The 24,381-nt window shown below is 51.9% G+C and overlaps 1 protein-coding gene across 10 annotated transcripts in view; it reads right to left on the minus strand.

The window, feature by feature from the left end:
• The window catches only part of Col27a1 (collagen type XXVII alpha 1 chain), a 117,002-nt gene that overhangs the window by 66,174 nt on the left and 26,447 nt on the right, over positions 1 to 24,381 (minus strand). For all 10 annotated transcript variants that reach the window (XR_007588666.1, XM_050121799.1, XM_050121801.1 and 7 more), the window contains exons 6-13: positions 19,718 to 19,771; positions 17,866 to 17,919; positions 10,249 to 10,293; positions 9,642 to 9,695; positions 9,267 to 9,311; positions 7,164 to 7,217; positions 6,144 to 6,188; positions 1,276 to 1,329 (exon numbers count right to left, since the gene is read on the minus strand). Coding sequence is in view for 9 of the 10 variants with exons in the window: in XM_050121799.1 (XP_049977756.1) it covers positions 1,276 to 1,329; positions 6,144 to 6,188; positions 7,164 to 7,217; positions 9,267 to 9,311; positions 9,642 to 9,695; positions 10,249 to 10,293; positions 17,866 to 17,919; positions 19,718 to 19,771 (405 nt within the window). In the remaining variant the exon portion in view is untranslated. The remainder of the gene's footprint in view (positions 1 to 1,275; positions 1,330 to 6,143; positions 6,189 to 7,163; positions 7,218 to 9,266; positions 9,312 to 9,641; positions 9,696 to 10,248; positions 10,294 to 17,865; positions 17,920 to 19,717; positions 19,772 to 24,381) is intronic.

Raw genomic sequence — 24,381 nt, forward strand, 5'->3', positions numbered from 1 at the left:
GCTCCCATTCAAATAGAATAAAAATTTGTGGTTCTGGAAACCGATTGAAAATAAGAAATGCCAGCCTCGCCCCAGGGCTGTCCTTGTTGACACAACTGTGGGGCTGTCCTGAAAGGAACGACTTGCCAAGGTCCCTCAGCAACTTCATGACAGAGCTGATGCCAAGGCCAGGAAACTGTCTGTTCCCCTAGACCCTAAGGAGAAACACATCTCTCCCAACCCAGGGAAACTTCCAGGTCTCTTTTAGTGTGATGCTAACCCATGAAGAGGCAAACCTGTGGGAAGGCCCTTGCTCCCCCTGCGAGCCTTTGAAATGCATCTTGCTCCCCTGGAGAACTTACCTCAGCTCTCCTGCATCTCCTTTCCCTCCCTCCTCCGTCCCACCCAGTTCTCCCTAGCCAAGTATAATGGACTAAGGAGGGGGCACAGAGACCAGGGACTATGTAATGGACACTTAGCATTGATGGCAATTGTCCATTGAACAGCTGCAGTGGCCTTCTCTTCTCTAAAGCATGCATTCTGACCTGCATTTCCAGAGGTAAGCTGGGGTGCAAAGGAGTGGACTGGTTTACCAAGAGACAAACTCCACATTCCTGGCTATGTCAGGCAACAGTTTTGTACCTGGGGCACATGGCCAGGTGAGGCCAAAGCTTTGTCCCTAGAGCACATGGTTAGGTCAGTTTCAGGAACATTTATGGCAGAGAAATGTCCCAACACATGCTGAAATGCTGATGGAGGACCCGGTGGGCACAGCTGGGCATGGCTGCTCTGTAGAGAGCCCCAGGGAAAGACAAGGACCAGAGCAGGTGTTCCTGAGAATACTGGCCACTGTCTGCATCCCAGGCTGACATTAATGTCCTCTCCCACCCAGGGCTTGGAGCTGGGACAAGAAGAAAAAAGCAAACAGACTCCCCAGGGGAGGGCAAGCCAACTCCTTGCAGGCGAGCTGGGCCTCTGCGTGTTTACAAACTGTAAGACTGAAGATGCCTGGGAACTTGTATCTGTCTTCAACAAAGTCTGCAGCAGCTGGCTTTACCAAGACTCCAGGTAGTAGCTGGGGTGTCTCCATCAAACAAAAGCCCCAGAGACTGGCACAGCCCACAGCTCAGTAGGTGGACCTATCTCAGGAGGCCACAGAAACCCAGAGAAGAAAGGAACTCACAGACATCTTTTCATTTTGCCAAGGGCACCCAGCCTGGGAACATCCCAGGTCTGTCTGACTCCCCCTCAAGTCTGCTGTACTCTGGTCTATTGGCAAGCACTGGGAGTACTCACAGGGTTCCCATCAAGCCCGGGAGGGCCTCTTTCCCCAAAGTCTCCAGGAAAGCCCTGTGGTCAGGAAAGAGAAGAAACATGGAGGTTAGCACTCAAGGTTGCAGTTTGGCTCTGGGCCATGCTCCCAAGGGATGCAAGGACAATGTCTGAGCTGGCTCACTCCTCAGAGCTGGGGTTCTGAAGTCCTCCCCACTACCCAAAATACCAGCACACATGGAACCAAGGGACAGGCTGCAGTGAATCTGAGCATCAATGGGACAGGCGCCACCCCCAGGTCTGGAACTTGGTCCCCATGGAGGGGAAATGGCGCAGACTGAGGCAGGAAGCTAGGCTCAGACCTAGACCATTGCCAGCTGGCCGAGGTTTGTAGTGCACCTTTCTCACCCGTAAGCCTCAGTTTCCCCACCGGTCAAAGGAAGGGCCTCTGTGGCTGTGCTTTGTCCCTCAGAAGCCATACTGTGGAATTATCATTCTTATGCTACAAACTAAGGCTGTGACAGGGCAAATGGCAAGGTCACATAAGGTCACACTGTTAGGGATGATCAGCGCTATGGTCGCAAAGAGGCTGGGCCACCAGCCCTGGGCAGGTCTGGCCCTTCAGCCCCTCTGTGACCAGACTAAGAAGCCCTGCACCCCTCAGGGAGCAAGGCAGCTGGAAAAACATCAGCTGTAGGAGGCGACAGGCAGTGGTGGGGGTGGTGGGTTCATTCCTACTTCAAAGGAAAGGGAGGGACATTGGAAGAGCCTCCAGTTCCAATGTGGCTTCCCCAAGATGAATGCAAGCGAATTTCACGTTTGCCTGACAGAAAGAGCAGATGCAAATGCAACCAGACTGTGGAGACGCGCGGAGGAGCCTCACACTGTGACTTGCTACTACTTCTGGAACATCCAGCTAGAGAACAGGAAACCAAAGCAACACAACCAGGAACAGTCCCGTGGTCCGACTGTGTCTGAGCATGTAGGCCTGCATGCCCAGGCCCTCTTCATGCACGGCGCAGCACAGGGCAGAAGCGCAGCATCAGACCCTAGAGCATGCAGATACTCGATCTCCTGGGACAGGCTGCTGTTTCTACATGCAAGGCTGCACGCCTGTCTGACTGCTGATGGAAAGGTGATTGATCCTATTTAACTGATGGGGGAGGTTGAGAGCCTGGCCTGCTCCTGTCCAGTTCCACCCCTGTGAGCTGCACACAGCACGTGAGTGACAGAGTGCGTCCATGCACAGCCCTCCTTGTGAAGTGCATCTGACCCATACAAGCTTTCTCTTCCCATGCTCTTGAAGTCTCACCTAACTGACACTAGCCTTTTTCCAATCCAGACCCACTGTTATAATGTAGAGTGGTGTCACCTCATGGGGCAGGAGCCATCTGTCAGGTGGGCTGTGATATGGGACCCTTTCTGAAGCCACTGACTTTCCCTCTGTGGTGGTTGCTGGGATGGGGGAGGGGAGGGGCAGAGTAGGAAGGCGGTCCCTCACGGAATGAGAACAATGTGCAGTGCGGCCCTGGCTGGCTCCATACTGTCTCAATGGCAAGGCCTGCGGACTGCCCGTTCTACTCTCTAGGTTAAGGGTCTAGAGGTGACTGGGGCCACCCTGGTTTCTCTAGCAGCTGTGCGATGTGCTGACTAAGGGGCTGATCCCCAAAGACAGGCCTGACCCCAGACAAGGTGGGAGATGAGGAAGAAGACCATTCCCCTAAGCATGAGGTCCATCAGCCTGGGCATTTATTGGTCCATCTTATATGCAAGGCCTGAGATGTCTAGGTAGCAGCATCTGGTGGGCTCTACACACTGGGCAGCTGTGAGCTGGCCTGACACTCCACTCAAACCCAGTAAGTATCCAGGCCAACAGTCCCAAGCCATCCTAGATCTACCACCCAAAGGGCTCTAAGAGCCTGAGTTATGCCTGCTTTACTTCAGAGAACGCTAAGACCAATGAGAGACTCAAGACATTGCCTTCTGAAGGTTGAGTCCAAAACCCCATGAGGCCCTGCTGCAGCTCAGACGCCGGCTAAGCCATTCAGTGAGCCACAGGAGGACAAAGCCATGGCAGTAACAACCAACCTCAACAGAGTCACAAAAGGGGCTCTATGCTGACCAGAGAGGTTATGAAACCTGTCCAGAGTCACACAGTTATAGTGGGGATTTGATTTCAGGCAGCCCAGTCCAGGAGCTGTTGGTGTTTACGCTGTGACACCAAAGATAGACAGAGGAACTAAAAGAAGCTCAGCATCTCAAAGGCCATGACAGCTCTGCACTAATGCACACTATGTCTGGTCTGCAAGGCCATACACCATGGCCTAGCTCTCCTCCTCCTTCACTAGCTCTCCTCCTTCAGCTCCAGCTTTGCCTCTAATGGATGGGCAACCCTTAGAAGTCCAGAGATTTCTTTAAGAAGACTGTTAGGAAATACTGAAGCTTTCAAAGGCGAGAGAACAATTATAGGTGGTCAAGATGGAGCAAGCCTAGGTGAACAGCAGTTTGCTGCACTGGTCGGGGACAGATTCAAAGTTCCTGCTACTCCACTCCCTAGCATGTAGCCATGCTATGTAGCCTAGCATGTAGACCCAGCGGCTACCCAGGGTCTCTGGCCTGCTGGCCATCCAGTGCCTACTGCTATGCCTAATGTATGTTTGACAATACGACTGCAGTCAGCACATGGCAGCACGCACTTCCTTCCTCTGATGCCCCAGTCCCTGACAGCAGCAGCCTGGCCCATGGCCCAAGGAATGAACTTGGCTCACTGTCGGGCCTGCCGCTTGACTCCTCTGCTCCCCCAGGTCGGGTCCCTCTGGGACTGAAAGTCTCTACTGTGAGCAGGACCAGGCCCAGCAAAAGAAAAAAGACTGGGGCAAGGCTCCGCCCTCTCTGGATGGCAACAGTTAAGAGGGCCTGAGGTGTGGACAGCAATGTGCCAAGGGCCCAGACCTCTAAAGGCATTTCAGCCATGCTCCTGACTCCAAAACCTGCTCCTTTGCCCCACGGGTGGACACAGGGCCAGGACAGCATTCAACAGATGACCTGCCGAGCTTCACTATGTCTCAGAGCCTGCAAGCCAGACACCCCTTTGCATCCTAGGCAAGAGGAGCTAAGAAAGCATCATTAACTGCTCCATCCAGTCCCCGGCAAGCTGCAACGCACTTTTACACCACTAGTCGGGGTTGGTACCCACCATGGGATATCCAGCAGCCTCCAGGAGCCACTGACTTTTAAAGGGTATAATAGTTACATTCTTGAATGTCTGGAAGTTCCTGCACAGGTCTAGCTTGCATCCTTTTTACTGAACTTGAAATGTGCTGTTGGGAAGCTCCCCTGAGGCTCCCAACCCCCCAACTTCACTATGAAGATCATCTCCTACCCTGATCCGTGAAGCCAGCTAGGAAATCCACTGGAGCAATGTCATCAAAGGGAAGAGATGGGCACAGGCAAGCCACAGGCTCAAGGAGATCCTAGCCAGACCTCCAGTTTGTCTGTTTGGGCCTCAGTTTCCCCATGTGGGAGTATACACTCCCTGCTTCCCTATTCGATGTCTGGAAAAAGCCCAGGGCAGGAAGCCCTGTCCTGAACCAGAGAGTTGTGTGTCCTCGGACAAGCACTCAGCATCTCTGGGTCACACAGCAAGAGACTGAGCCAATCTGGGCCATCTGGGCCAGTGTTGGGGCTGCCTTCCTAACGCTATGTGGGCCCGGTCTCAGAAGGCACTGATGGCAGATCCAGAGAGAGAGAGAGCTAGACCAGAGGGCTCACTGTCGCCTAGAATCAGCGAGAGATTCCGGCTGGAAGAGGGCTCGCCATCTGCTGTGCATACGACTGAAGCAGCCGGCCAGACGCTCTGCCAGCTGCCAGCTGCCAACAGTTTATATCTGGACCTTCTTCCAGAATTACACACTCCCTTTCTAGCACGAGGGGTGAGGCAGGGGTGAGAGCCATGGATTCCTCAGGAGAAAGGACTGGGTGGAGAGAGGCAGGGCCGTACGCAAAGCACCCTGTGCCATCAAGCGTCCTAGGCTGACTTTGCTGCCTATTTACTGTGCGACCCTAGACAAGTAACTTGCATTCTCTGGTCAATGGCAAGCCTGGCCAAATAACCAGGGTCCTGAGGCTGGACAGCACCCTGCAGGGTGTCAGCAGAGAGCTAAGCCATCCATGGGGGCAAAGGTGGGAGAATGTCTCAGTGAGTCACGAGTCTCCCAGCAGAGGATGCTGCACGCGTCACTCTGTTTCTAACAGTTTCACGTCCCCCTTCTGGAACCAATGGCTTCCTGGCAGAGGATACCTGCTTTTATAATACTGGTACCGCGTAGTGTTTCCAAGAGTCAACTGTTCAGTGACTGCGAAGTCTTGGGATAATAGTTAGCTTCTCTAGGCCTTGCCATTCTCTTTATACCCCACCAACGGCCGAACAAGAGGTAAACTAAATCCTTACAGCGACAGAGTCAGCAGATTTGGAGGCAGAGGTGAACACTGAGTCATCTTGGGCCCACTGCTGTCATGGCCTATCACACTCTACAGCCGTGTAGCCTTGTATACGCATGTACAAAGATTGATTGAGTGGGGGACCTGACACTGTGGAGATGGCATTATGGGTGAGTACACAAGTCGTCTAGTCCCTGCTGGCCACTGACAGAAGCCCCAGACACCCACAAGCCACTGAAGCACACAGGGATAGAGAAACCACCTGGAGCAGCAGGAGCCCCAGGCAGCATCTCAGGCCAGCAGCTAAACCTGGGTACCCTGCCCCACACCACAGCCGAGAAACAGAGCAGAGAGGCAGACAGCGCCAGGTCTCAGGGACCACCCATGCAGTACGGTCAGTGGGAGGTGGGGCTACCCGTAGAGTCTGCGTAATAGACACGGAAAATCTTTACCGGCCTACCCATCTCGCCCCTCTTGCCAGGAACACCAGGAAGGCCCTGTGGGGGAAAGAGGAGAAAGATCGTCATCAGGTTCCAGGGGGACCACCCCCACCATACCCAGGCAGAAGACCCAAGGAGATTGGAATGTTCATACAAACCAGTAGTGCTGGCTGCATGGGGGTTCATGGACTCATGAGCCCCTTTTGGGGAGTTCCTAAAGAAAGCTGCCAGCACTCCCAGCTTCAGCAGGTGCTCACTAAGTGCACCTTCTTCTGCTTTCCTATAATGCTCTATATTTAGCTTAATGACAGGGTTACAACTGAGCTTCCAAGTAGAGGCTCAGACGGGAAGGAGCTTGTATTAAAGTCGCCAGCCCCAAAGGCCCGTGGGCAGCTCCTTCCTGACTTGGACACTTTGTCTGGACGACAGGGCATCTTGGGAAATCTTAAACCTATGCACCCTGAAGGCAGTCTATACTCACTACCAGGGCCCAGGACAGAGCCAGGCATCCATGGTGTCCCCCGTCTCTGCTGCCACCAAAGCTGCCATGGCCCTGTCTGGGATGCCTGGTCTGGCGTCTGACACCTGGCTTCTGTCCCCACCCTTCTCCCACACAAGCCTCACATTATTTTACAAAGCAGCCAAGTGTCTGTGCCAGCGATGAGTGGCCACGTGTGAAAGGGAGGGAAAGACATCTTGGGGCTCTGTGGGTGGCCTGTGTCACAGCTACTCAGCCCTGTCCCTGCAGCAGGAAAGCCCCTACAAATAGTGGTAAGTTATAAGCATGGCTATGGCCAATAAACTTCATTACGAAACAGCCAACTGGCCTTCCCTGCAGAACTCACATTTAGAATACAGTGTCTGTTCTAGTTAGAGACTCATCTATGGAGTCCCCTCTCTGGTCTCTGTCCCCCCAAGTACCTAGAACACATGGTGACTGCCCTCCCCTGGCCAGGTGCCCCCCTCAGGGGCTGCACTTCTGCCGCAGCAGGACGGAAGGGGGTTATGAGGCACAGACAAAAAAGGACTTACCCGCTCTCCATCCGACCCCGGCAGGCCGAAGAGCCCCGGGAGACCAATGTAACCCTAGAAAAGAGCAGGTGGGGGTCAGAGAGGCTGAGAGTGGGGTGCAGTTACCCCAGCCTCCCTGCTGCCTTCCCACAGCCCGATCCTCTGTGATGACGGCTCCAGGAGTCCTCGATGACATAGACCTTGAGGCAAGTGTATATGCCCGTGGACTGCATGGTGCTGCGTCCACGATGTAGTCCAAAGGCACATACGCTCACACCAGGGAGGGCAGCGTAGGATGACCTGTGGAAGGAAGCTCGTGCCCAGGTTAGATCTGCAGGGCTGTGGGATCTGTTTGCCTTGGCGGTGTTCCCTATAGTGCTTCCTGAAAGGCTCTGAGGTCCTGGACCTGGGGACTTGCACCCATCCTGGGTGCCAAGTACTGCCAGTCAGCATGGCCATCCAGAGAGCTGACACTGTGCTAGGCACGTGAGTGCTTCTGAGTTAACCCTGGCAAGGATCCCACAGACTAGAGGGGCTACCAATTTGAATTCAAATAACTTGTGTTCAGCTCAAATGTCAGCCAGGCATGTCACCATTGTACCTGATTTCCAGCCTCTGAGCCCTCAAACAGGCATATCCTACCTACATCATGGTGGCGGGACCATGACGGGCATCGCCCACCCTGAGTGCTCTCCTGTCTAGTGCCCAACATGCAGGCTCGTTGCCCCAGCACCACCCAGTACCCTGTAAATGGTGCATCTCTCTATGCCTCCTTGCCATCTGGTAAGGGCCGGGATCTAGCACAGGGCTTGCACCACTCTGCAGTCTAGACGCGGTGCAGCAGTTTATGCAACTACAGCAAAAGCAAATGCTTGCCGAGCACAGCTCCCTACCAGATCCGAGCCAATGCTCTGCACACGCTAAGCACCCAGACATGTCTTCTCTGACATTGTGAGAAAGTAGTCATCTTAGAGTTCACACTTGAGAACCTCACAACCAAGAAGGGGGGATCACACACACACAAACCTCTTACAGAATATGTTAAGTTTATTATTTCATGTTGGGTTGGGCTGAATCCATAGCTATCCTCAAACAAATGCAGCCCACGGGCTACAGATTGGACACATGATTCAGGTATGGCATCCTTGCCACACCTCTGGCAGGAGGCTTTAGTTAGAATTCTATATAGGTGAGAACATTTAGGCCTAGAGGGTAAGGGGACCTGCCTATGGTCACACAGTTGTAGTGTAGTGGATCTGGTCTCTGAGTTCAAGCCCCGTGGTTCCTAAGCGCACACCCCTAACCAGTGTTTCATGGACACACTCCACTGAGGGAGACTGGTAGCAGCTCTCCTTGCCCACATGCCCACCCGTGTTCCCTCAGCAACCATCAGCAGTTGTCCTGACTCTTCTGTGGAGAGCACATGGCTTGTGTTCACAATAAGTGAACATGAAAAGGCTGGTGGCCATCTGGGGTCAGTGGTTGAGGGAATCCCTGAGTCAATCATGCAGACCCTAGCGCTGGTCTGGGCAGTGAGTAGAACTCAAGACCCAGAACCTACTGGCACTACTCATGGGAACCACGGGAGAGAGACCCAGAAGTCCAGACAAGAGCTGCCCTTCTCTGCATGCCATGTAACACCTGAGGGACCTTGCCTTCTATGCTGTGCCCACCTCTGCCACCACTAGACTGCAGCAGAGATTAAGGCCAACAATGTGTCCATATTGGCCTTCTAACCTGCCACGGTCTAAATAGCATTGGCTTAGGAGAGGACTGGTCACAGGGGACTTGCCACGACAGACGGTCATACGATCCACTTGCTGAGCCCCACTTCAGGACGCCTAGGGCCTGCCTCAGCAGTGTCTTGGTATATATCATGAACAAAGCTACCTAGGCCTACCATGACCTATGTGCTTTGTGTTTCCCCATTCAACACACCCAGAACCTCTCTGCCTACTAATAGCTTCTGGGAGATCCCTTTGCAGTTTAGGTAAATGGAGTTCAGGGGTTGCCATCCCCTGACCCCAGGTCCCCTAGTAGCCCTGACCTCCCATGAGCCCATTAGGGGGGCAAGTGATGTCCATTCACAGCCCACCAGTGTAGGACTAGCCAAAACCCACTTACCCGGCTGCCTTTGGGGCCAGGATCTCCTACAGGTCCAGGGAACCCCTGAAACAGAAATACAGGGGGCAAGGCCATATGGAGATGCCATCCCTGCTGCCAATGTCCCAGGGTCAGTCGCGTTTCGGGCCTCAGGTGTTCTTTGGAGCATTCATGGGATGGGTTGGACCAGGGATGGCTCAGAAGGAGACTGGACAGCAGGCGTCTCCGGAGGTGTTCTCTAAGTCACAGTTCTCCCGCAGAACCTCCTAGCCTGTAGCATGGCTGCTAGGTCCAGTGCCTAGCTAGCCCTTTCCTTAGGGCCCAGCCCATAGCCTCCCTCTGCTTGGGGCACTATGGTCACCACCATGGCCACAACTTCCAGAGAATATACTGCACCTGCCTGCCAGGGTAACCTTTGGCCCCTGGACTGCCCTCAGGTCCTGGCTGGCCCTGAAAAGGAACAAGAGGAATGTTAGGAAATGCGAGGCCCTGGATAGCTCTGTCAGGGTCCAGGTGTAGGGGAGGGTGCCCATAACGGGTGAGGAGAGAGGCAAGAATGTGAGGCCAAGGGGAAAGAACACAAGCAGGCCCTGCTGGGGCCCCAAGCCCACCCCTCTAGAAACTGGTCAGACCAGCTCCAGGTTCAAAATAAGAAATCACAGAAGAGGCCTGGCTGGCTGTCCCCTGGCAGGACTGCTGTTTGAGTTGGGCCAGGAGACCAGAATTCCTGCAAACCCCAAGGCGAATGGAAGGGATAATATCGCCTAACATCGCCTGGGACAGGCCAGCTATTCATGGCTCTAACCAGAGTCCAGGGGCTTCTGCCAGCCCTGGGCTGGGCTGAGCACTACAGACACAGGCTCTTCCAGGACAGTGTGGCTGACTGGGTAAGGGCGGGGGGGGGGGGACCCACAGGCTTGTTCTGGGACTCCAGAGAATCTCAATCCAAGGAGCAGGCTGGTACCAAAACCAAGCAGTGCAGGGCAGTGCACATGGGCCTCACCTGTTCTCCAGGGTGCCCTGCTGCTCCAGGATGGCCCTTGTGTCCCTGTGGAATGAAGAATTGGCATCAGGCAATAGGCTTTGTGGTAGTGATAGGAAACACACTCCCCACATAGACGCAGGTTGTGTGATGTTCAGAGACTCCTCTGGCCTCGTCTTTTGTTAGAGCAGAGGATGGGGTTAGAGTGAGAGACTATGACCCAGTGGTCCACATCCCAACCATGCCTTTGAAGTCCAGAGAGTTGGAAGCCATTAGAAACAGACACAAAGGGCCTGTCATATAAGGCACAGGGACAAGGTCGAACTGGCACACGCACAGTGACTGGTGCCATCAGGATCCACTGCCTGCTTCCTCACTGGAAGGCCACCCAGATTCTCAGCGGCAGCCTTGACTCTTCATCCTCAACACTGAGACCACACTAAGCCCAGGCAGGCCCCCACACCAGAGCTCTGTTAAGAGAGACTGTCCCTGACTTACTATACAACTTTGGGTGGGGGTTGCCCTTCTGTGGACCTCAAGATGGAAGATCTGGAACTCTAAAACCCTTCCATTTTGTTATCTTAGAACTCCAAGTTCTAGGACCCCCGAGAGCCTGTGAAAAGGAACAGCAGCAGCCGCCTGCCACTCAACACAGGCTTGCAACACCTGAACATGAGGAGATGCTCACAGACTCGCTCCCCCACGCCATTTCTCTCTCTTCTTTCTCCGTTCTCCCCTTCTTCCTTCCTTCCTTGGTTCCTTTTATTTATTTATTTATTTAAGAGGGGGTCTCATGAAGCTAAGTGGCCTCCAACTTGCCATGTAGCCAAGGATGACATCGAATTTTTGATTCCCCTCGCCAAGTGCTGGGCTCTCAGGCCTGCACCACCACAGCTGATGTACAAACCCAGGGCTCTAGCATGCTGGGCAGACACTAGTCTGCAGTCCCAGCCCCTGAATGCACGCGTTCTCCTCACACAGGTGTGCGTCATCATCCTGCATCCTGAGGATGCACAGGAAGTGTAGTCTTCATCATAAATAGAAGACTCTATCTTAGGTGGGGGGCTTGGGAGGTCCCCCAGCATTTCTTCTGAGTCATCCCATGCCAAGAGGGTCTGCATTTCCCTCTACATCAAGGCCTGCCATGGGGAAGATTCCTCCATGGGGCAGGAGTAGGCCAGTCCCAGACCACAGGGAGCAGCTGGACAGAAGGATCCAAGTACTTCTTACAATCTGATCTGGATTCCAGAGCTGCTCTCCTTTGGGCTGGCTATGTGGCCAGACCAATGACACCACCTCTCTGAGCCTTGATTTCCTCAGAAATTATACAATGGGGAGGTAAGAGCCAGTGCCTGGGTGGCATGAGCAGTGTGGGAAGCACCAAACATGGTGCCTGGCATTTAATTCAGCAGCTTCAGAAACACCAGCTACTGTTTTATTTCTTATTCATTCACTCCCTCATTCAACAGATACTGAAGAGTGTGCGTGGGCTTGCAGGGTTCTCCACATGGGAAGAGAGTCAGGCAACATCCTTTGCCCTGGGAGTTTACATTCCTAGAAAGGAACTAAAAACAAAGTAAGTAAAAAGATAACTGTGGGTGGCCCAACGCAGAGGTGGGTGTAAGAGCAGCGGGTGTCGGTTTCGCAAGATGAATATGTTCCGGGGAAGAGCTGCTCAGCAACCCCAGTGTACTCAACTCCACTGCCCATGCACTGACATCTGGCTGAAATGGCAAATTTGATGATATGTGTTTTTACCATAATGAAAAGGAGCCATAAGCAAGTAAAGTTAGGGGACGGAGGATGGCATGACTGGGGAGAGGTGGTGACTGCAGGGACCATCGAGGGATGGTTGATGGGAGGAGAGGTAGACAGGGGAAGCGCCTAGAAAAGGCTCCAGGCATCTGGAGCAGAGTGCAAAGGTGCTCGAGGCAGAGATGCTCTAAGTGGGCTTGGAGAAGCACACGAGGACCCATGGGACCAGAAAACAAACAGGGGGAGAGGGCAGAGAAGCAACTGGAGGTCAAAGTAGGTGAGGGGGCTGTCACAGGAAGCCCTGGGGACATAGGGACATGGCATGATATGAGGAGGAAGAAGCTGCGCCGTCTTTTTCCCACAGAAGCACCAAGGTGATCCACGTGCTCTGGGTTGTGGGACTGAGCAGAACGATCACCTCTCTGAACTCACTCTGCTTGCCAGAGGATTTCCGCAAACAAGTCGCAGACACACAGGGCCGGGGGCAACAATGTGGGCAGGGTGCAGCAGGAGCCCCAAGTCTCCAATACTCTAGTGAAAACTAATTCACAAGCAATTGCTCTCCCCAAAAGACAAGGGGTGTGTTCAGTTAAATCCAAGATGAGGTATAAGCAAACTTGTGTGCAGGAAAGAGCTGGACGGAATGAATGACAGAATCCACCAGGACTAACTGCTCACTGCCAGCGCCGTGGGCATACCTGCTCACTAACACCTCGAATTACTTCTAGGATGTAGGAATCACCTAGCACACTCACCAGTGAGGAAACTGAGGCTCAGGGGATGGAAGCGACTTTCCTGAGGCCACACAGTTGTCTTGGAACAGCACATGAATCGTGGCCCAAATCCCTCAGACTTTACTACCAACCACTGGGCCTGGACCAGCCCAAAAGAACAAGAAAGGTTCCCTTAAAGATGCATCTCCCTGAGACAAAGCCATTGGGTCATAACAATATCCTTAGGGCCAAGGTCAGGTGATGGAGTACCTGCATCGGATGGGACCAAAGTCATTCTGACCACTTCCTGCTTCCCCGAACCAACAAGGAAACTGAGGTTCCAGGAGATGGGCTTGCAGGAAGCTACGGCCTAGGCTGGACTGTCCTCTAAGCTTGTCATGGGCTGAGCCGTCTTGATAAGTGAACCCCAGAGAGCCTTGATTGTGACTGGGAGTGCATGCTTCTAAGGCTGGGGGGAACTGCACAAACAGAGCCGAGGTGGGAGGTGGGGTGCAGAGGGGGCTCCCTGGCAGTGCTTTTGGCAGTGTTTACCAAACAGTTTTAAATGACAGGGGTGAGGACATGAGTCTCTAAACCATTATCTTCTCCTGGCCCTGGCAATTACGGGGCCAGCCCATCCCACAAGGTAGCCGCAGGGCAGTGATTTCCCACGTTTGGGTGAAAGATGCCAGGTAAGAAGGAGGCAGAGGTGCTTCAGAGGAGCTGCAGGCTGCCTGGCAGACGAGCCTCCACAGGCCCCTGTTTATAATACAGCACGCTCTCTATTTTGGTTTGGGAGCCAGATTAATCACTGCTTACAGTGCATAAGGAGGAACCAGACATCACCTCACCCTGCCACAGACAGCGGGGTGCTATTTGGACTTTAGACAAGTAGGGAGGGGATCCTGTCCCTGCCTGGGGTCTGGACATCAGTGTGTGTCCAGACCAGGGCTGCTCCTCAGGGTCCACTTCAATAGAAAAGCGGAACCCACTCTCCTTTCTTGCTCAGCATACAAAGGTTGCCCAGAGAACTCACCTGCCACTCCCACAGCAGCGAGCAGAACAGAGGGTCAAAGAGGAAGAAATTACACGAGACTAAGCCTCTCTGGACCTCAGTTTCCCAAACTGATCTCTCAACATGCCCTCTGGGCTTTCATGTTAGAGGACTCTGAAATCAGTGGGTCACCTAGAGCGTCAGACAGACCGCAGGGCATCCAATCCCACTTGGTGGTAAGTTGGGGAAGGGAAGGCAGGAAGGTCTACTTCTCAGGTAGCTCATTCACTCATGTATTCATTCATGTATTCATTCATTCATTCATTCAGCAAACATCTGCTGAACCTGAGCCATGCCCAAAGCCCAGGGGGCAGGCAGTAGCAGACATAGCACTGAACAAAAGCAATGTGGTCACCATCTTCTAGAAGTGGGTAGGGAAACCAAGAGCATGTGAAGAAGGATGTAGTAAAGAATCGAGTGCCTGAGGTGGAACTCAGCTTCGGGGGGTTGCACAGGGCCCTGACTGGGGCAGTGGGACAGAGGTGGGGGCAGAGAAACGGGTGGGGGTGGACATGGGGCTGGGGGTCACCCTCAGAAGTATGGCTGGTGCACCTTCCACTGTCTTCTCAGGACCGTGCCAACTGGACAGCACAGCAGGGCCAGTGACCCATAGAGGAGCCTGGGGAGGTAGGGGTGAAAAGAGCAATGATTTTCAGTATTCCAGCTTCCTTCCATCAGTCATGTCTGCCTGGCAGTGTGATCAATGGATGACATCAGCCAGAGGAATGGGAGAGAGGGAGGGGTGGGGCCAGGCAGATGTGGGTGCCCAGCGCGTGCTGAGCCTCTTGGAGGACGACTATCACACAGGACTCTGACCTCAGAGCGCTGCTCCAGCTGGAGAAATACGCTGAGAGTGAGTGAGTCATCCAATAGCCAGAAAGCGGGGAAACCCAAGCTGGCTAGAAGATGAGCCAGAGTCTGAGAAATGAGGGTGGGAACTGTTGGAGGTGCTGGGGAGAGATTCACGGAAGAGAGGCTTCAAGAAGAGAAACGTAGCATTAATGGTATATACGGAGAGGTCAGGCCAGGGGCACAGCAGAAGGTAACACAGGGAGGCAGGAAGCCAGGGACACTGGGGATGAGGTAAGGGACCATGCCACTGACCACTCAGCCTCCCTGGGGGCTGGAACTGCCCTGTGCTCTGCAGGACTGAGGAGCATAAGTAGATCCCACGCGTGAGCAGCTACAACTTTCCTGCCTTCTTTAGGGTGAGCATGGCCGTGTCTTTGCTATCCTAGTACTCGATACACAGAAAGGTCACTGCAAGTCTGAGGCCAGCCTGGGCCCAGAGTGCCGGTGACCCCTCCTGTCCCAGAGGGAATTACCTCCTGCAGAGGAGCATGGTCCGCATCAACAACAAAAGCACCAGGTTAACGTAGGCCCCACACGGGGGAAGAGTAGCATGCCTGGTGAGCTGTGAACTGGCTGGAGGATTAGTGATGCCAGGTGGGCAAGAGTTCTTCAGCCGCTTCTCTTCACCATTCGTTCGTTCATTCACTCATTTAGCCAGTATATATGGTGCCTGTCTGGGAGAGTGTTGGGACCACAATGTCCCATTGACCCCCCAACCACAACTGGACAGTGGAAGTTCAGCATGTAGAAGTGGCTAACCCCTATTCACAACCCCATGGGACAGAACTGGGACTCAATCACATTCCATTCCAATGAATAAAGAAGCCTCTTCTGAAAGCAAACTCAGAGAGTCCTCTCTTGGTTGAGAAACTGTCCCAGTCAGCCTTGCAGTAAGAAAGGGTCAGAGACGTAGGTTCAGACCCCACCTCCACTCTGAGGCAAAAAGGTTTCTCCTTAAGCTGGGAAACTCTGGGTCTTGGCTGCATGGGAACCCACCAGACTTTCAGAGATTCTCTTGCCTGGGTCTAATGCCTAACCTAGAATCCCACAGCGGCCTGACACTCAGCAGGGTTGAAGGCCACCACGGAAGAACATACTGCGAAGCCCTGACAACCTCCATCTGTCACTCAACACCAGGGTCAACTCAGGGTTTAGAGCATAAGTCCCTGTGTGCTGACTAACAGGAAAGGTGAGGGAATAAATACAATCTAGCCAGGCCTCAGTCTTCTTAGCTATGAAATGGGCATGGGCTTGCCTCACTCTGTGAGGCAGCATCATGTGTGTGTGTGTGTGTTCAAGTGTATGGATACATATCCACATATGTACCCATACCTATGTGTGCATGCATGTTTAGAACAGAGATCAACCTTAGGTATTGCTCCTTGAGAAATGTCCTGGTTTATTTTATTTCAGAGACACCGTCTCCCTATGTAGTCCTGGCTGACCTGGAACTCTCCATGTAGACTAAGCGGGCTTCACATTTATAGAGATCTACCTGCCTCTGCTTCTCAGGTACTGGAATTACAGACGTGTGCCACCGCACCAGCTTGTGTTTAGGGACAGGGCATCTAAGAGGACCTGGAACTTGACAGTGAGGTGTTGGGCCCTGGTGCTCTCCACCTCCCCAGCATTGGGATCACAAGCTCATCCAAACACAAGGAACTGAACTCAGGTCTTCAGGCTTAGGTGGCAAGTGTCTTGCTGACTGAGGGAGCCCTAGTCATACCTTCTGTTTCCCACTGGCTCTGCCTGCCAGAATGCTCTCCTGCCATGTTCTCCACAGCCCTACCTAGCTTCCATCGCGCCTTAGACTGTTACCATTTCCCTGTTCTCTGCCCTTCGATGAAGGAAACTCTGTAAGGTAGGTTCTGTGTTCAGACAGCCCAGGCCCAGCGCATAGCAGGTGTTCAATGCAGTCTCACTTCGTGAATGCAGCAGACAGGTGACCCCACTTCTGTTCACCTGTGCTCCTTCTCCTTGGGGTTCCCACAGAGAAGAGCAATGGGACAAAGCAGCTGCCACAGTCACCAGAGATGGGGACTGTTTGTAGGGATGAGCCCAGAACAGGACACTAAGCCACTCATTCTCTTCCCTGACACCAGCACTGTGGGGGGGTCCCTGTAGGGCCTGAGCTGTCTGTGCTCCACACAGTACATGGGTGACACAGTCTGCCAGTCCTAAGCCAAGGATCTGTGACAAATGCTCCTATGGGTCTGGCTGGGCTAAGGCCAACCACTGGAGGAGCGCTCTTCACTGGGAAGATATCCAACCCTGCACAGGGGCGCAGGGCTGTCAGCCCCGGAATCCTAGGCAGGCGCTTTTCTTCACCCTGTCTGCTGCCTTTCTACTTCTTCAAAGTGAGGCCTGCATGGGTCGCCGTATGAGCCAGATTGAAGGGGCCTTTCCTAGCTCCTCTGCCAGAAAGTGCCAGAACACAGGCCAGGTGCCTGCAGAGCGGCAGACATGCCATGCCAGGTTGACCGCTCAAGTTTAAGGTATGGCCTGCCCTGCCACAGAGGATAGGAGAGGAGGGGTGATTGATAACTGTGACCTTCCAAGTTTCCTGTGTCACAGGGACCCTCTCTAGAAAGGCTTTAAGAGGAGGCACGACTCCTCTCGAAGGATAGGGGATGCCTGCTGGGGGGCAGGGAGGAAGGAGTTCAAGGCATCTTAAAAACCCATCCTGGAAAATAGCAGAAGCCTCACCGATAACAACCAAGAGTAACCTAGAGTGGCTGAAGAGGCGGCAGGTTTGGGTTAGCATAACAACCACGTGGACACTCCAAGAATGTGTATCTGCAGAGCGCATCCCTTTGTCTGCAGCCCACGAGTGAGGGGTGTCTCAGACTCAGAGGTTAAGAATGGGACCCAGACCCCTCCCCTGAGTCCCACAGTCATCCCCAGGCAGTGAAGGCCTGACAAAGAAATCGCTGTCCTCTGCACACGGGGAGAAACACAGTTCCAAAGCTACTCAGCCAGTGGGACCTTTCAGACAGGGCGGGAGTCGCCTCAAGCAACCTTGAGGGTGCTGTTCTGGGAGGTATAGTGAGCCAAACACACTTCCGGTCACACTGCATTAACCACAGGGGACCCAAATCCCACGGATGGGCTCCAAACCCCAGCATCCCCAGGACTCAGAAACCTCTCATTTCCTGCCAACATGCTTATGACCAGGAAGTGCAGCTGCAACCAGGAGGCACAGGTGGCCCACGGTGCTCCTGCTCGAGGGCCAAGCTTGCTGGCAGGCCCACAGCCGAGGCCTACCTTCCGTCCCAAAGGTCCTGGATTTCCGGAGAGCCCAGGCAAGCCCATGTTGCCCTGTAAGACAACAGAGTTGGGTGAGGAGATGGACAGTGTGATCTCCAACTCCAAACGGTTCAACCACTCATAGAGGTTCACTGAGGCCTAAAGACTTCAGAGAAGACGTGATGGTCACCAGCCCCCAACTCCCTGGGTTCACTGGATCCATCCTTGGCTTTCAGGGCCTAAGCAGAAGACATCATTTGGAGAGGAGTTCTAAGGGTAATGACATGGTTAAAGCCACATTGTACTCCACACTAACTAGTTCTTTTCTCCTGGACCACCTTGCCATCACTGGGGATGGTGGTCACCTAGCAGGAGGTGTTTCTGCCAGGGAGGACCAGAACAAAGGCCTATCAGCCACCCTGCCACTAGTCACTCGTGGAGTTCCGACTTTCTTGTTTTCAGTCTAGGTCTGTCTGCCCTGATGAAGGCCATGAGAACAGAGGGAGTAGACGCGGACACTGTCCTGAGACTGGCTCACTTGGCACAGGTCTACTGAGTGGTAACACTGGGCAGTGGGGTACAGTGTAGTGAGCCTCCTGTGACAAGAGAAAATCAAAGGGGGCACTCCCCACCTCGAGTGTGTGTGTTCATGTGTGTGTGTGTTTATGTACGTATATGTGTGTGTTTATGTGTGTGTGTTTGTGTGTGTATGTGTGAGTATGTATGTATGCGTATGTGTGTATATGTATGTATGTGTTTATATGTGTGCATGTGTATATGTGTGTATATGTGTATATGTGTGAGTGTGTATGTATGTGCGTTTGTATGTTTGAGTATGTGTGTGTATGTGTATATGTGTATGCATGTGGGTACATGTGTGTATGTGTATATGTATGTGTTTGTATGTGTATGTATGTTTGAGTATGTGTATGTATGTGTGTGTATGTATATGTGTGTGTATGTGTGTATGTGGGTACGTGTGTGTATGTGTCTATGTATGTGTTTGTGTATGTGTGTTTGTATGTGTGTACATGTGTGCATGTGTGTATGTGTGTATATGTGTGCATGTTTATGTATGTGTGTATGTATGTGTGTATGTGTATATTTATGTATATGTGTGTATGTGTGTATGTTAACGTATATGTGCGTGCGTGCGTGCGTGTGTGTGTGTGTGTGTGTGTGTGTGTGTGTGTGTGTACCTAGCAGCTGGCTGGAGATGCAGAGATACAAGTCCTAATCCTCAGGCCCAGCCGGAAGGCAGACAGCCCTGAGTGCTCTCCTGCAGACTCTAGAGTATGCTATGCGAGGCCTGTATTAGCATGCTAGAGTTTGGGTTCTCTATGCCTACCTGACCTCCAGGGTCCCTGCTCAGCCTGAAGGTGGATGCTTTGGGGATGGAGAAGGTTCTTTGACCTACGTGTTTTCTCTTCTGCAAGCAACCTATTTAGCTTCATAGCTCCAGGGAACTAGAAAGTCTGTGTACCTGGCCCTTTCACGGCCCTCCCCCCTGGAAGCACCAGGTCTCTCTGTTCAGATGAACACTTGGAAGGGCTTTGAAGGTCAGGAGGAAGTTTCCAGGTCACTGAATGCCAGGAAGCTTTGGAATGGCAACATCCCCTAGCAAGCTTCCCAGAAAGCTATGGGGCACTGGTTGAAAGGGCATTTACCAAGAGGTGTCCACACACCAAATCTTTTTTCTTTTGATTCACCAACTGCAGCCCAGAAAGGTGTTTTGGGGGATGGTCACCGTCTCAGTGTTGGGATGGACCAAGACTTTTAACTTAGAAAACACCAAATGACTTCCACTTTTCAGGAGTCTCTCCTGGAGGGCACCAGGGGAGGGTAGAGTACTGGGGTTCCTGAAACCTACCTTTGCCCCATCATGAGCCTGTCCTGGTGAGAGTCCCGGGTCCCCTTTTTGTCCCTGAAATAAAGACAAGTCTGCTTCGTCAACATGTCACCTCGAGCGGCATCGCCACACAGACTGCATTCCTAGCTGTCTGGTTTACCCACGTACACTCTCCCCCTTAATTCTGTCACTCTCTTATTCCAACACCGTCCACTGCTTCCTTCTGACTCCATGACTCCAGATTCCTTCTGATCTCCTGAGTCTTCCATGATCTGGCCCCAGGCAGTTCAAATTCTGCTCTCTGGCTACCAGCCAAGCTCACCAACAAGTGTTGTGGCGCATCGCGTACAGTTAGCCTATCGTCTCTGCCTGCCTTCTCCACTCCACATCACGTATGGTTAGCCTATTGTCTCTGCCTGCCTTCTCCACTCCATCGGCTATCACCAGGCCACATCCATACACCCCCCCCCCCCCCCCCCCCCCCCCCCCCGCCAGGCCCCTGGAAGGCTTGTACTTCCTGCCACCAGGCCCTCCCTCAAGCAGGGAGAACCATCCTAGAATCAGACAAGATTCTTTAAGATTCCTGACCACTGCTGGTGACCAGTCTCATGTGTTACCAGCTGCCTTTCCGTGGGCATCAGCAGATCCTAAGAGACACAGGCAAAGGCACCTAGACTCTGTAATTTTTCAGAAAGCTGATGTTTGCCTCCTTGATCACCAGGAGCCCAAGGTCACACACTGAAGGCCATTCCCACCTGCACACTGCAATTAGACTCGCACTCTAGGCTGAGGGCTAATAACAGGGAACCCTACCACCCCAAAACACATCCAAGAAAACTGGGGCCAGGAACAAGAGTTTTCAAGGATAAAGTACACAGAACTGAGACTGAACCCCCAAACCATAACTCCCTGTGGGATGAGGGCAGTGCACTGGAGACAAGATGACAGGAATAGTGAGTCTCCATTTGGGGCAAGCACTGTCCACTCCTGGCACATGGGACGGTCGTCACAAGGATCCTGGTCCCTAGAGCCTGGATCAGCACAAAAGCCCGAGAGTTCACGGCTGCATCTCACAGGGACATAGAGAGCTCTCCCCTGCAAGAGAACACTAGGAACTCCCAAGCCACCCATGTGTCCTCTGCCTCTGCTCCCTGGTGTCGATGGAAACTTCTGGGTGGAAACCCTGGCCCTGACATGGGCTCACAGTAGGACCACAGGCCAAGGGTCTTCTCCTCTCTGAGCCTGGGTTTCCTCACCAGTCTGAAAGCTTACATACACATGTAACTTACATACACACTCACACCGAGACCAGCTTCTTGGTTTCCAGGTGAAGGGCCAGTGGGGTAATGGCTGTGACACATGAGGCTTGGCCACCTCTATGTAGTTCCCATTAAGTCTCTTCTTTGTTGGAACTCAGCCCTCCCAAATCTTCACGTGGTCCATCTCTGCCTGGGCCGGAATGAACCCTGCTGTTCTGCTATGCGCTACCCACCAACTCTGCGTCCTGGGAAGGAGATGCCATCACAGCCTAGGCTACAGAGCAGGGAGGAAGCAGGTTGGCTGACTTCAAAGCCTTTGTCTGCTGCCTTAAGGTTCTTCCCTCTCCACTACATCAGCCATATTACCAGTCCTCCAGTCAGCTGCCCCAGGATGACGGCCAGCCTTCCTTGGTGGGTTCCCAGAATTCTATCACCCAGAGTACCCCAGGAGAGGGGGTTTCTGCAGAACCCAACCTCCAGATGTACCTGACATTATGGCTACCCCTCCGAGACACCCGCCCATTCTCTGTAAATCAGAAGCCCAGTTCCATGCCTTTTATGTCCACAGTGTAAGGCTTGGCCCAGGATACCGAGCTACCAAGGATTCCTGTGGCCAAAAAAGGACAGGTATTCTCCCCCGCCCCGCCTTGCCCACCATGATCTGCAGTCAGCTGAAGAGTTGGCACACAAAACTCACAGGAGTGGGTCTTTGTGAGCTCTGCTCATTCTGTCGTCTCACAGAGAATGAAGACTGGTACTCAAACTCACGACAGACTGGCTCCCTGGCCAGGGCTCGTTGGTTATTGGTGGATTCTCTATACATTCGCAGCAGGAGTGCTTGGATAGAATCTCTGTCCATGGACAGATAACAAGAATGACATTCACGACAGGCCAGGTGTGGTACTGAACACCAGTAATGCCAGGGTACGGAAAAAGACACAGAGAAAAAAAGACAAAGAGTCCGAGAGGCCAGTCACAGCAGACTAACATTAGCGAGGGCTCTTCCAAGCCCTACGTGCATATTATTTCACTTAGCCTCTGAATCCATGGAGGAACAACATTCATGGTTACATTCTACAGAAGAGATGAAGGCAGATCAAAGAGCTGTCGCTTATCCAAGGGCAGACAAGGTCAGAAGCCTGGTTCCTCACTGCATTCAGCACAGTGCAGTGAAAATCTGCACTCTAGTGATAAGTGGAGGGCAGGATGGAGGCTGAGAGGTAAATCCCTGAAAGGATCACAGTTGAACTGAGTCTGTATAGAAGACAAGAAGGCTCAGCTCAAGGTATTGCTGCCTAGGCAGAGGATGCATCTTCAACCTTCTGACATTGCAACACCATGTTGTCGTCTACAAAATTCATATCTGAGAGCTGCACAAATGGGTTTCAAAAAAATCATAAAATTGTATGTTTTAAATAAGTTTATAACTGTGCTGGCGTCATTTGTTTCTAACTTGACCCTTTGCAAGCCTGTGGACTGTGGGCTAAACATACCTGCTTTGCCCAGCTAGATGTGTACAAAGGTACCAATGAGAGAAGAAAACAATAGATGATATTTTATGAATCTTTTATGTGCTGAGGGCAAGGATGTGATCCTTAGACCAGTTCTTCAGTCAACAAACCCATGTGACCTGGAGCATGCCCACATGATGGCCTTTGCCTGAACTAGTTCATGAAGACTTACAGCCAAGTAGACTACAAAAGAAGGTAAAACATCAATATTATGCATTAAGACCATGTTGTAGATGGGAACTGTGCTGGGCTTCATCCCTTCAGGAAGGAGAGTAGAGAACAGAGGGCTCTCTGTGACTGAGGAGGCAGAGTAAGACTAAACCACAGAGGATCAAGAAATCTAGACTGGAAGTATCCTACATAACTCCCCTGTGACATTAGTATACAGTAGAGGGCCTGGCCCAGAGAAAGAATCACAGAACAGTTCATGAATAAGCAAACTGGGTATCAAGAGAAACGGGAGCCACATCTGGCCAGGTTCTGGAACTTCCTCTAAAAATTTCCTTTGTGGCTATTACTGTTTCACAGGTTCAGAAGTCCCAGCCAATGCAATAAAGCATGAAAAACAAAGAGAAGGATGAGAACAAAAAGTATGTCCTTCCTTGCAAACATGGTTTCCTGTCTATAATATTCAGGAGAACCAACTGAAGCAAGAGTAGAACAGGCAATAACTTTAGAAGAGAGAAAAAATAGGGCTGCAAGTTACATACAAAAAGGGAAAAAACCAAAAGTTCTCTTCAGGAACCAAGAGCCAGCAGAAAGTATAGCAGCAACAAAACATTACATTTTGAGTATAACTGAATAATAAATGTGCAGAGTTTACACAATAAAAACCATAAAAGTTTACTGAAAGATGTTTAAAAGCCTCAACCAAACCGGAAGACATACCAAGTGTGTAGGATAGGAAAGCTTAATATATTAAAGATGCTGAGTCTTCACAAAATAATACATCACTTAGTACAGTTCCAGATAAAAGACAAAAGAACTTTTTAAATGAGAACGGAAATAAAATTCATCTAACAGAAAAAATAGTCAGAAATATTTGAAATGAAGCAAGGAGAAGATGCACATAAACACATTACAAATATAGTAAATGTCATATAAATAGTATTTCACTAGCATGCAGATGGACAAACATCAATGAAACACAATAGAATGACCTAAGACAGACCCTGGTCTACTCCACAATGATCACCCGAGCAAAGGCTGTTTCATAAGTGGCCAACTACAAGGGGAGAGCAATGTTAGCATGCTAGTTCCCATCCCAGCCCCACAAGATCAATTCCAGATGGCTGGAAAATTATGAGTATAAATGAGACTATGGAATGACCAGAAATAAAAGTGAGCACACCCGATCCTAACACAAGAGAGAGGAGAGCAATCTTAAGCGCAAAAATGAAGTAATGCTGGGCTGCAGCTGGATAACATGTCGCACATGCTTAGCATGCATGGGACCTGCAACATGCATGGGGCCAGGAAGACGGCTCAGCCAGGAAAGACATTTGTTGTGCAAACTTGGCAACCTGTTTGATCTCAGAACTCACGTAAAGGCAGAAGGAGAGAACTGGGTCCACAAAGCTGTCCTCTGACAGCCAAACCACCATGGCATGAACATGTGGGGGGGGGCATGTACACATACATGTATATGCATGCATGCATGCAAAAACACACACAGTAATATTAATAGCAATTAATTAAAACTTTAAAATTTTAAAGAGAAAGAGCCAAACATAACGGTGGTGCCTTTTCCAGATCATTGTAAGCTCCTTAAAGATGGTAATATTATTAAAGTATGTATTGAATATGTGCATTGGGCCTGCACATGTGTGTGCATGGATGTGTAGGCCAAAGGACAGCCTCTGTTATGATTCTTGAGGTAGCCTTTATCTTTTTGGTTTTGTTTTTGTGAGACAGA

Source organism: Alexandromys fortis, unplaced genomic scaffold, assembly GCF_014885135.2.
Source record: "Alexandromys fortis isolate MF-2015 unplaced genomic scaffold, M_Fortis_MF-2015_v1.1 scaffold_183, whole genome shotgun sequence".
NCBI lineage: Eukaryota > Metazoa > Chordata > Mammalia > Rodentia > Cricetidae > Alexandromys > Alexandromys fortis.